Source organism: Trachurus japonicus, chromosome 8, assembly GCF_045865225.1.
Source record: "Trachurus japonicus isolate A0001 chromosome 8, Traja_1.0".
Taxonomy (NCBI): Eukaryota; Metazoa; Chordata; class Actinopteri; order Carangiformes; family Carangidae; genus Trachurus; species Trachurus japonicus.
The window spans coordinates 25,921,389-25,934,661 of NC_140914.1; the positions used below are offsets into that span (position 1 = coordinate 25,921,389).

Sequence of the window (13,273 nt, forward strand, 5' to 3'; positions counted from 1 at the left end):
AAACTATGGTGCTGAACAGGCTGACGTTTTCAGCCTATGTTTTAGCAGACTAACACACTTCATTATTTCATTCCTTGCACTTTACTTCTTGTGTTTAGTGGTGTGGGTGATACAAAAAGAAGCCACCATCCAAGCATCATTCACACTACTGCCTCAACATGTGGAGAAGTTCAGAGCTCAGAGTCTTGAAACCAAGTCACGAGACTCATTTAATCCGCTGGCCAGGTGAATCCTCTTGTTGAAGCTCTCAGTAGCTTTGCAAACACCTCAAACACCCTTGGAATGTGTGGAAATGTATGTATCATATCGTTTTTCAGACGATGTTTTGGGGAAGAAAAACCCTTCTCATGAGAAGTCGGGATTAGCAGGACTCCCTGGGTGGTCTTCACATGTACATACAAGCCTCTCACTGAAACCCACATTGAGCCCAAACAAGTCTGTAATGAGAAGGAAAAGTCATTTTGGGTTTAAACATGTCATCTAGCAGATTGGAAATGAATATGTGGGCTAGAAAAGTTGATGAGCAACACACGGCACCGAAGCACCGCAGGGGAGTCTGATGCCTGCAGCGTCCACGAACACATGATGCTGAAAGACTGAGGAAAGGATAATACAGTCTTAATCACACAACTGTATGTGTATTCACACTGAGACAATGAGAGCAGGATTTTACTTAGTCTTGGAGTAGCTCCTGCTGTGAGTGCGAAGTATATACAAGTAAAAGTGCTGCTATATTTCAGCAGCTAACGGGTCGAAACTTTCAATCATACGGTACATTGCATGTGTGAGGCCGCATTAATTCAGAAGTGTTGTGTAACCGCTCCAGAGGGTTATGCATTCCTTTGGGTTCATGTGTTCATCATATGAACATTTTCCAGGAATCTACTATCTGCTTTACTGTGCCCCTCATCGTTAGAGCTCGAGTGGGTGTTTGTGTTTAGGCTCAGCAGCTACACACATCAGATTTCTCTGGACCAAAAGGAAATCAGTTTCATTTTTGTATAGCACTCCTTCATTCCTAGAGCCTCCAATCTAAGCAGATCTTTGAGCAATATGAGCTTGTTTCAGGTGATGAGGAATAATACATTATTACCTCGGTTTTTTTCTTTCTTTCTTTTGTATTCCTCTCAACTACAATGCGGTCAAGAATGTTTTGAGAGATTAGGTCAATTATCTACGGGTTTATTAATGTTTTTCTTTCTGTCAGATGGTATTTCCAATGCCAGAAAACACAGGTGTTCCATGTTGATTCAAACTGCTGTGAGCTTAAAATGTAGGTGCAGGTCTTAGTCGATATTTCAGCATGGCCCACTTTAGCTTGTTTTGAAATTTCAGTTTTGAGAAATGCAGCAACAAATAGCTGTTACTAAAACATGTTTTTCAGTGTTTGCTGTAAAGACTGATTTTTATCATTAAGAGCTCTATTTTTGGACTGATGCACAGTGTGAAACTCGGCGGTGAGCTGGTATTTTCCTGCACTGAAGCGCAAGTTTGTTATCTTGGTGAGCTGCTGTGCACCACAGTGAGGGGAGAGGTGGTGATGAGAGTCCTGGTAAACTGCATGTAGCTGGTGAGTGCACTTTGCTGCTCTCCACACTTTTGCTCTATAGGATTTTGGTCACTTTATTCAGTGAAGTCACACCCACATAAACGTTAATAAAACCGCACAACCACCGTTATTTATATTTTTCAACCAGCTGACCTGTGATCATACGGACAAAGCAGCTGAAATGTCAACCAATCAGAATAAAGACCAATGAACTCTTACCAGCTCTGCAATTCACAGCAGGAAGGCGACAGGTATCTCTAACGGGAGTGATGCTGTGCACTTTCAATCCACGACTACTCTGAGCAGATCCACTCTTTAGATTTTGTGCAACAAGGAGAAGACAGTTACAAAATAACTGTGCTTTTTATTAATTAATGTAAAGTTTTAAACTTTAAAGTGATATGCCAACATTTTTTTTCCGTGTCTTGCCTCACTCCTGAGTCCATGACAAGCAGATAGACACCATCCTTTCGACTGTGCGTGCAGTAACAAAGGAGATAGAGCCGTATCACCGTATCAATTAGCTTAGCTCAAAGCCTGGAAGTGCATAGGTAGTGTTAGCCTGCCTCCTACCCAAGCCGAAATCAGCAGTCAGAAGCTGATTTCATTTTAGCTCTAAACTCTGTAAATGTATCACTTTATCAACATTTCAAACATTTTTAGGCGAGAAAGTAGCCGTTTAGATCAGCAGTGTGTCGTTAAACCAGCTGTTTACAATTTTGTTCAGACGAATTCAGCATTACTTAAGCTAGCCGTTGTGACCAACGCACTTCCGGTTACTTTCACAAAATAAAACACCTGTTGCCCTTTACATACAGAAAACTATGACGATAGAATTTGTGATTTTACTTTGAAATAGGAAGCTAACCTACCCTCGATGTAGCTAGCTTGAACCAAAATAAACCATCTTTGCTTGAACCCTCTGTTTTGACCGATCTCGTCCCGTTACCGGCATTTGACCGCTCAAGATGCCTTACCGGAGAGTTTTGTCAGCTCTGAGACGAAGATCAGTCCGTTTAGAGTTGCTGAAGAGTGTCTCTAATGACTTTAGGTGGAGGCAGGCTAACACTACCGATACACTTCCAGCGTTTGAATTAAGCTAATTACGGGCGATACGGGCTCTCCCTTGTTACTGCACACACAGTCGAAAGGATGGTGTCTATCTGCTTGTCATGGACTCGGGAGTAAGGCAAGACACGAAAAAAAAATGTTGCTGTATCCCTTTAAAACCTAAACTTCTCCGTTATTAAATTATTCTGGAGCTTTGCATCCGTTCTCCTCCCTTCTTGTCTCCAACACAAAACACTGGTTACCTGGGGTAACACAGGTGAGAGAGAAAGTGATTTACCAATGATTGTGACAACCTCTAACACGCCCACCTATTATGTATGATAATATGTTTCTGGTCACACCCTCTTTCCAAGGAAGACCGGCAATGAAAACACCACAGTGCACTTAGCATGCACCTGATACGCTGGGCAGGGAGCTCTGCACCACATCACTGTGTTCATGAAAAAGGTGTTAATAAGACAAGCCTTCAGTGGTTTAACAATGTGAAGCTTTTGCCCTTTTTATTTTTAATCACAGAAAGATGAATAGATCAGGGTCAGGGTTTTAAAAAACCAGCCCCAGTTCATCTGATGCGGATGTGGTTAAGTGTTTTGATATAATTACTGTAACATTTGTGTTGTCCTTTCATAATAAGATGAAGCCTAGTTTGCTGTTGGTTGTATGTGGCCTGTGAATGTGGGGAGACAGAGCATGATGAGGCATAATGATGATTTCAAGCCTGTAAAAATGGTTGTGCTGATGTGCCAGTGTCCAAACTGCACCTTTATTTTGCACATCCTTTGCTTTATCAAAAATAAAGAAGAGACACAAAAGTAATTATAAAATAGACAAACTGTATGAAAATTTTTTGCACGCACATATTGGATTCATAAAATCATTTCAATTCACACTTTTATGGCCTAAAGTCTCCAAACTGAGCAGCAGTATCTCATCACAGTAAAAGTCATGAAATTACTTCTGCCGCTGCTGCTGCTGCTGCTGCTGCAAAATTGTGAGATATGTGGTCTCATTTCTCCATTATGAAAGCATCTCACAGCAGTTATACAAAACCGTGATGGATGAATAACACATAACTACAAGTAGTGACATTTCTCATCATTTGTTGTGGTGAATCAGTGTGTGGTGGCAGTGCTCATTTCAGACCCTAATGAGCCACGCCACAGGCTCTGTGAGGCCACACTGAGGCACAGCAACGCTTTGAGCTAGATGATAACAGCCCAACATGCTGCAGTTTAACAGGTATAATGTTTACCATGCTCACCATTTGAGTTCATCAAGTTGGCAGTCTGACGTTTACCAATCAGCAGTAGGCACACTGGTGCAGCTGCGGTGATGGAAATGTCACATGTTCTGCAAGTATTTAAACCAAAGGACTGAAGAAACTGAAGATTTAAAGGGGTTATGGTACCAGATGAAAGGTTAAAGGATCACCAAAGTTTTTGTGGTTCATCCTGAGGGGGGCACAAACATGATTATCATTTCATGGCAGTCAGTCCAGTGGAAATGCCACCGAAAGCCAGAAAATGACAACCTGCTGGAGTCGGGGCTTGGATTCATCCCCAGAGAACCATGAATATCTGCAAGAAAATGAAGACAATGTATTCAGTGGTTGTTGAGATATTTCAATCAGGAAAAAAAGTCACGGACAGACTGACATTGACTGATGATACAAACAAAATGTGAGATAAAAATGATTGAGTGAATCTGCCCCCACATGGGAGAGTAGAATAGATTGACCGGATACCATAGTTATGGTTATAATTTCCTTCTCTTGTTTTGTTTTAGTTCTGCGAGTGCTGATTATCAGCCCAGTAACACTGCAGATCTGTGGGCGCAATACTCACTGGTGCTTGTTTGGGTTGTTGTGCAAGAGTCTTTAGGGACTCAGCTAAATTAGAGTTGAGTCTGGCTTGCCAGACTAATGTTGTTTGGTTACAAGTACAGCTGTAGTCGATTGAATCAAGGTAATATACAGAGTACCGATGATGTTTAAAGCTATGTAGAAAACAAGTGCAGCAATAAAGCATTAAAGACGAACTAAGCAGGATTTCTCCCGAGGCTATGCTACATTTTACCTTAATTAAAAAGCTCTGGAGTAATTGTGATAGTTAACTACATGACTTGTTACGAGCGAGAATGGAGTCTCTCTGCCTTCCACCACGGCTGAAAACCAACGTTGCAACATCAGTGTAGTACTCGGTCACCGCCCCGGTGTCCCAGCTCTCGTCTCTGCGCACCGCAACACAAACGCGCTCCATAACCCGTAATCTTTTGTTTATGACGTATGATTTATGTAACGTTATCCACCGCTCCATTTATTGATTTTTCGCCGGCTTCATTGTAAACAAATGCACATGGGCAAGAGGAGCGTAACCAAAACAGCGGAAAAGCGACCGGACTTAGATAGTTTAAAGCGGACATATTATGGAAATATCACTTTTTAAACATATATTTTTAGCATATAGTTGGGTGTTTGTCTTGCTTTCCAGCCTCCAAAATGTGAGAATTGACAAAAATAATCTGTAATGTGCAGGCTCCAGGTGGTTTTATGAGCTGTTCCCTCACTTGTCTTCCAGTGATGTAACTAGCTTTAGAATTTGCATAACCCCACCCCTACCTGGTACCAGTAGAAGTGGCAGGGCAAGCAGTGGTTCATTTGCATTTAAAGGGACAGGCTCTGAAACCAGCCGTTCTGAACAGGTTTTGAGCGGATGAAAAGAGCTGTGATGTTTGATCCTTGGAGTATTTTGAGCATGTCACAGACATGTCTTTAAGACACCTGGGAACTATTTTAATTTGTGGAAAAGCAGCATAATATGTCTCCTTTAATATATTCCTGCTGCCCATGGCTTTACAGTGTTTTTGTTGTTCTCTCTCAGAACACCAGAGTGCTGTTCAACATACGTGTGGTGGGAGGATCAGCGTTTTACAGCTACCTGTCACCTCAGGACGGGCGGCCGCTCTACCACCCTGCTGTCGACAGGTGAGGCTCCAGGATATACACCAAACATCAAGTTAATAGAGGACACACACACTGCTGATCAGTATGCACATATCCAAACAAGTCTTGTAACATGCTGCTGTCCTAAAGTGTTGACAGATTTTTTCTTCCATCATCAGAGCTCATCATACATTACAGGTATTTTTCTGATGTTGACTGTGCTAGCTAGAGCCAAATACAGGCCAATAAAAGTGTTTCTGTTTAATTCAAGAGCGATTTTCTAGAGCAGCTGTTCGACATATGCTACTTCCACGTATATACTGGCAAGAAGAGCATTTCTGCAGATGTTAACAGGCTGAGCATTCAGCCCAGAGTGACCGTTACCGTTTTGGCTGACTGGCTGTCTGGACACTACCTTCTCCTATTATTAGACCAGAGGATTATTAGATTATTCTAAATGTGTTCTTTTGTTGTGGGATTACTGGTATCATGCTCAAACATTTCAATACTGAAATGACCCAGTGTTCCCACAAACTCATTCAAATTTGATCTAACGTAATCAATTTTAATGCAATTTAAATCCGCTCTAATCTAATCTAATAAAGTGTTTCTTGAGAACTACAGGCAGGCAGCCAGTTTCTAGAGACATCTTTTTGACGTAAAACGCACACGTATGACTGTTAAAGTTGTTAAAGTCCAGCATTTGTTTTTGATTGACACAGTCAGTGCAGATGTTCCTGAAGCAGATGTCTGATATCTCATCTTCCCCTTAGTGTACATCCTACCAGCTGTGCAGGTCATACAATTTATTTTACAGCAGCAGACTGAAATGCACACACATTTTAATCCTTTTTCGTGATTGCATGTCTGATGCCCTCCACTTGCAGGAGCGAATTGCTGTTTCAAACGGGCATTTTGACAAAGTCTTGAAAGGACATCCATTTGTGTAGTCGCTAAGAACAGTTCAGTCATTCGTTGAATGGTGCTGATGGGGCCAAATGTCTTTGAAATCCTTTGAAATGCAAATGTGCAGCACACTGTATCCTAGGAACTAATGTAATGATAGTGTTTGAACTCTAATGATTCGGAAATGTGTTCTGTGCCCAAGTCAACCCACATCAAACGGTACAAGAATGTAACAGTGCAAGTGTTGTAGTGTACTTTGTTCAGCCCTGTCAGCCTCTGCAAACCGTCTGAGTCTATGTGTAATAGTAAACACATTACTGTTTTTCATGCAGCACCTATGACTGATATCTATTTACAAACTAACTCGTCTGTAGCTTCTTTATTTCTTCGTCCACGGTCAGTCGACTACTGTGGTCACAAATTGGATATGAGATTAGGTTACTTAATTTGTACGTGTAAGTAAATTTGCTCTGCAGTAAAAAAGTCAATCTTACACTTCTCCATTTAACACACAGCAGAGGCCTGTGCAGAAATATCTCTACAATTACTAAATGGATGGTCCTGAAATGAGGCACAGACATTCACGGTCTCCAGAGAGTAAACCCCAGACTTTCCCCTGACCTTTAGTGACATCACATCTTTGATTTCAACCATTTAATGCAAATGTTACTATACTAACATGCTAAACTAAGATCATGAACATGGTGAACCTGTTTAGCATCAGCATGTTAGCATTTAGCTGCAAAGGATGAATGTGTGGTGCAGCCTGAACCTTGCCTGGCTGTAGACTCTTCTCAAAGTGAATAACATCATTTACTGTGTAAACTCACAGACATAAATAGACGCCCTTTGATTGATCCCTGCTCTCTCACTTAGCACCAACAGATTTCTTTGCTTCTTGCAAATTAAGTTGAGATTTGCTTGTTGTACATTCTCTAATTTGGTTAGTGTCCCAACCAGCACCCAAAAATCCCCCAAATTTACTCTTAAAGCAGAAGTAAGTGGTCCGGTCGTTTTCGCTAATGCTGCGTTCCAGGTAGGCTTTTGAAATCGTAAATTACAGCTTCAAGTCACAACTTACGACTTTGTAGCGTTCCAGGCAACCCACTCGTGTTTTTCCGACCTGTTTTACCGGTGAAAGTCACTATAACGGCCACTCGTAACTTCTGACCCGTGAACTCGTACCAGATCGAACTGGTACGACTTCACGGTCGGAAAAACACGAGTTTCCTTGAACGCACCATAACAGTCCTCGTCCCTACGTCACCACATTCACGGCATCCCTTGGCTGCACACACAGCCCTGCATGCTGTTCTCTCTCCTCATTGGATAAAAACTGTAGGATACGATAAATGTTTTCTCTTCGGCTCAGAGCAGAGCAGAGTGACTGACAGACCCATGTTTCAGACCAAACACTCTATGTAAGTGATTGCTGTCGGAAGATATAACTATTTAAGACTTATATTAACACAAATATATCACTTACTTCTGCTTTAATCAGCATGAATGTCATTTATTGAAACTAAACAAAATAATCTTAGAATTAAATCTCATGAAGTTTGAGAGATGTTGTTGAGAACTCCAGCTAGTGAGGATTAAGTTGCTCCTCTGTGAGCAGTGCTATGGTTTCCATGACAATGTCCATAAAGTTTACTTTTACATTGTATCTCTCATTTTCTCACACACTAGATTTGTTCACCAGCATCAAATAATAGTGTCATTCACTTCTCACTGTCAGCGTTTAGGCATCAGTGTGGTAACGCTGACACCTAGTGGTTATAAAGCATCAACACTAGTGCACTCCAAATGAACCGGATGATGATGGTGGTGCTGTAAACTTTCTCTGTCTGCAGAGCTCTGAAGATGTGTGGCTCGGGAGGACCTCCGCACGTCAAGCTCATCATCGAGTGGGAGCACAGAATCAAAGACTGGTCAGTGTGTTTTCGACTGCAGACCGCCACATGTTTACTGAAGCAGTTTTTGCTCTCTTAACCTGACATCAATCTACTTGACACATGTTTATGTCCCGGGACGCAGCCTGTTTGGTAACATCCAGGAGGAGGTGGTGAAAGACGCGGAGAGTGTGAGAAATCTGCAGCAGCAGCATGTCCAACAGTACAGCTGCACTTTGGATGAGTGCTTCCAGCTCTACACCAAAGAGGAACAGGTACCGTGTGTGTGTGTGTGTGTGTGTGTGTGTGTGTGTGTGTGTGAGTCATTAGAGAGACCTGCTACCTGGGACAGACATTAACAGCCATGTGCTGTGACACTGAGCCTCCTGAATCCTCCCTAATCTCCTTTTGCAAGGTGCTGCGGGAATAAAAGCCTTATCAGAACCACAGATTGCTGTTTTTGAAAATATGACGTTAATCTTTTCTTAATCTTTCCTCATAGTAAATTGGTGATAGCAGCAGTGATGTGACTAACACTGCATGTTGTCTCTCATCATTTTATCGGGACAACAGTTTTGCCTTCCTGCAGCAGCTGTAACTATCGATAAAGGTTTGAACCAAACTCTCCAGGAGCAGATATGAGTGATATGGATCTTTAATTTATGTTTTACATAGTTTTGTTGTTTGTAGTGTTTATTTAATGCCTATTTTAAACAAAGCTGCTCTAGCATGTTTACTACTTTCTATCAAATAGAAACGGCTCAGGTAAGGGATGAATGTGTATCGAGAGAAGGCTTAAATAGATTAAGACAAAAGAACAAGGCAGCCTGTTCATGTCGATTGTTTGAACACTACACAGCCTGTGTGGGCTATTGCCATCACACGCAGTGTTTATGATTCAACACTAACACATGTCGTGTAAAACTGTTCAGAGCTGCTTATCAAGAATCAGCAGTCAGTCACTGCTGGACAGGGCACTCGAAACCACTACACACAAGCAGATATCTATGACTTTATCATTTTTTGGCTGAACAAATTCTTTTTAAAATGAAACTGAAATATGATGATGTACCGGTACTCATGCTCTGTTCATACCACCTTATGACAAAGAGTACATTACAGTTCTTTGCATTTGTTGCACCAATTTTCACTAAAACTCTTAAACTCACAGTCAAAAACACAAACGTTGTAACATGCAAAGTCCACTAAAGCAGCAAAAAATACTTTGTACACATTTCCAAATCCACACTCTGTACAAAGTTGTGGATCCATGTAATAAACTGCACGATCAACAGTGTACACTATGTGATGTGAAAATACACAAACACAAAGATTTGTTGGGGCTGGAGTTTGAAATTTTAAACTGTTGCTAAAATGTGGAAGATGTGGTCCCCGTCTGTCTCAAAGCAGCAAGGTATTGTTCACAATTAGCTCCATATGAATTGCTGTTGTGCTGAATTGTGTGCAACAACCGTCTGTGACGCGGTCGTTGTTGTCGTTACCTTGCGACTCCACACAGTGGAGCTCCAGACACGGGTGAGACACTGAACTCAGTCCAGGCAGGCAAGTGTTTCTCTGGAGGAGGCGACTGATCAGCAGGTCGGACACTGGTCAGTTGTCTTTGGGAGAAGAGCCAAGTTGATCTGGTTGTCCTGTGCAACTGGTCCCATTAATGTTACAGAATTGTTGTAGGTCTGTGTCTCAACACAGTCCTGTAGGCCTACTAGTCCAGGCAAAATAGCGTTTTACGACAGACTAATTGTCACAGAATGTTTTTCACCATAAATAATTTCTATGAGGTGTCTAGAACAACATACTAAAAGTCCTAAGAAATCCTAGTTGGGGAAATATGTTTAATTTGCATCATTATTTACTGTATAAAGTCTATGGTGCTGACAACAATACACCCCAATGGGGCTATTTTTTCCCTTTACTCCTATCACAATGAAACTTTACACAATGAAAGTATCCATGAAATATAACATTTTTTGTATTACAAGTTTCTTTGAAAATTAATTTGAATATGCAAATGAGCCTTACACTAATCAAATATGCCCAAAATACACCCGAATAGGCTTCTTTTTTTCCTTTACTCCAACACAATGAAACTTCACACAATGAAAGTAGACATTAAAAGTAACATTTTTTGTATTACAAGTTTCTTGGAAAATTTATTTGAATATGCAAATGAGCAATACACTAATGGAATATGCCCAAAATACACCTGAATAGGCTTATTTTCTTCCTTTACTCCTACCACAATCACACTTCACACAATAAAAGTATACATGGAAAGTAACATTTCTGTATTTCAAGTTTCTTATAAATATGTAAATGAGCTCAACACTAATTGACTTATGGTCAAGAATCCATAAAGCCACAAGCAGCAACAGGGGCCAAATAACTAACATTCATGTCCATTCAATAAGTTAACCTATGCACTGAGTGCTGTCACTTGCCACACTTGACTTATGCATACACATGTCACTTGCCACACTTAAAAGACCTATATTGACCTTAAGAATTAATTGCACAGTCTTGTCTCCAGTTGCTAAGCTAAGAACTAAGTTATTTGGCCCCTGTTTTTGCTGCTTGCGGCTTTATGGCTTCTTGACCATAGGTCAATTAGTGTTGAGCTCATTTACATATTTAAAATTAATTTTCCAAGAAACTTGAAATACAGAAATGTTACTTTCCTTGTATCCTTTTTTTGTGTGAAGTGTGATTGTGGTAGGAGTAAAGGAAGAAAATAAGCCTATTCGTGTGTATTTTGGGCATATGCCATTAGTGTATTGCTCATTTGCATACATTCAAATTCATTTTCCAAGAAACGTGTAATACAAAAAATGTTACTTTTAATGTCTACTTTCATTGTGTAAAGTTTCAGTGTGGTAGGAGTAAAGGAAAAAAATAAGCCTATTCGGTTATATTTTGGGTATTTTAGTGTAAGGCTCATTTGCATATTCAAATTCATTTTCAAAGAAACTTGTAATACAAAAAATCTTACATTTCATGGATACTTTCATCATGTAAAGTTTCATTGTGATAGGAGTAAAGGAAAAAAATAGCCCCATTGGGGTGTATTGTTGTCAGCACCATAGACTTTATACAGTAAATAATGATGCAAATTAAACATATTTCCCCAACTAGGATTTCTTAGGACTTTTAGTATGTTGTTCTAGACACCTCATAGAAATGATGTATGGTGAAAAACATTCTGTGACAATTAGTTCTATTTTTGGGTCCAAAATGAGCTAAATTGCCTGGACTATACAGTATGTGTCTGTCTCAGCTGAGAATCACTCACAGAAGAAACAGGATGTTTACCCAGAACATGAGCAAAGCTTCACAGTAAACACTCCCCGAGTGACCTGGTGCAATGTGATGATCCATCACTCCACAGTCTTCAAGATGGTAATTAGGGTGAGGAGGGAAATGCGAACAAAAGCAGTAACCATGGCAACAGCTTCAAAATGTACTTCCTTTTCCAAAGTGAAGTTGATTGGGGTTTATATAAAGAGACTGCACGTTTCCAAGGTTTAGTCTCATTCCCAACTGTGTAATTAAAGGGAATTAGAAAAACAAAGAACTCTTGATTTATCAGGAAGAGGTGGAGTAAAAAGACTGATTTTCAGTTTTTGTTGCCTCTCTTTCTCTCTCCCCCGCCAGCTCGCCCCAGATGATGCCTGGAAGTGCCCGCACTGCAAGCAGCTGCAGCAGGGCATGGTGAAGATGAGCCTGTGGACGCTGCCCGACATCCTGATCCTGCACCTGAAGCGCTTCAGGCAGGTGGGAGAGCGCAGGAACAAGCTCACCACATTTGTGCATTTCCCCCTGGCGAGCCTGGACATGACACCTCACATGGTGAATCGCAACCACGGCACCAATCAGCTCCCTCTCCAAGCCGGGTGGAAGCAGCCACGGCGACCAGACCTCACTCCTCCTGACTTCCTGTACGATCTGTACGCTGTGTGCAACCACCATGGAGGAATGCACGGTGGACATTACACAGGTCTGAGTAACTTCTGAGCGGTTATTTACACCACAAATAATGATAACTACAGCTTATTCATAAAGATATCAAGTAGTTTATAGTTTGAAAAATAGTAAAACTGATAATAGTTACATTATGTCTAAGACGTTAAGACAAAAAACTAAATATAACACTTTTTTTTTTTTTTGCATACTCACCTAGTGCCATGGTGAGATTTTACAGCAGGGATTGGTCTGATGTTGTTTTTACTTGCAGAATGTGTTTTTTAAAAAAAACTGGCAGCAACATTTTGAATCAGGTACGATCATTGAATTAAGATAATTGAAACAGGAAAAAGGGATGGACGACCTCGAGAACCACAAATAAAAGGAACAGCCAAGTCTTGGTAAAATGTCTCAGGCAAACAAAGTGGAAGTACACCACTTCACTCACCTGAACATCAAAAGACTGCTGGAAATTATATCTTGGTTATAGATCTCTCAGCATTATTAAATAAGGTACTTAGATTTGATGAAGTGTGTTATTGAAGTGTCTTACAGGAGTCATTATAATGAATCATAGGATTGTAGAACATTTTTAGACAGTTTTGCTCTCAGCAAGATGGCACTTTATAAAGGACAGTGCAGCTACCAGACTTGAATACAATTGGTTATTGCCTTTTTATATATAACCAATATTGCGATTTAATATGCAATTCTTTTTTAAGTTCCTAATCTTCTGTTCTCAACAACCACAAGCACCAACTTTTTTATATTATGACCAACATAATATTTGATTTAAAAAAAATAACCGTAAGTTAGTTTTTCCTGTAGGCAACTCCTATATATTATGATGGTATTAGATAATGCTTGAACTGATATGAATGACATATTTTTATTTAACTACTTCAATCACAGTAGTGCATTCACTGATGTGTTAAA

General features: G+C 40.5%; 1 protein-coding gene across 1 annotated transcript in view; it reads left to right on the plus strand.

Annotated features, from left to right (window-relative positions):
- The window catches only part of usp43b (ubiquitin specific peptidase 43b), a 76,497-nt gene that overhangs the window by 57,727 nt on the left and 5,497 nt on the right, over nucleotides 1-13,273 (plus strand). Inside the window, exons 9-12 of the mRNA XM_085785005.1 lie at nucleotides 5,500-5,603; nucleotides 8,321-8,398; nucleotides 8,505-8,634; nucleotides 12,029-12,371. Coding sequence (XP_085641131.1) covers nucleotides 5,500-5,603; nucleotides 8,321-8,398; nucleotides 8,505-8,634; nucleotides 12,029-12,371 — 655 coding nt within the window. The remainder of the gene's footprint in view (nucleotides 1-5,499; nucleotides 5,604-8,320; nucleotides 8,399-8,504; nucleotides 8,635-12,028; nucleotides 12,372-13,273) is intronic.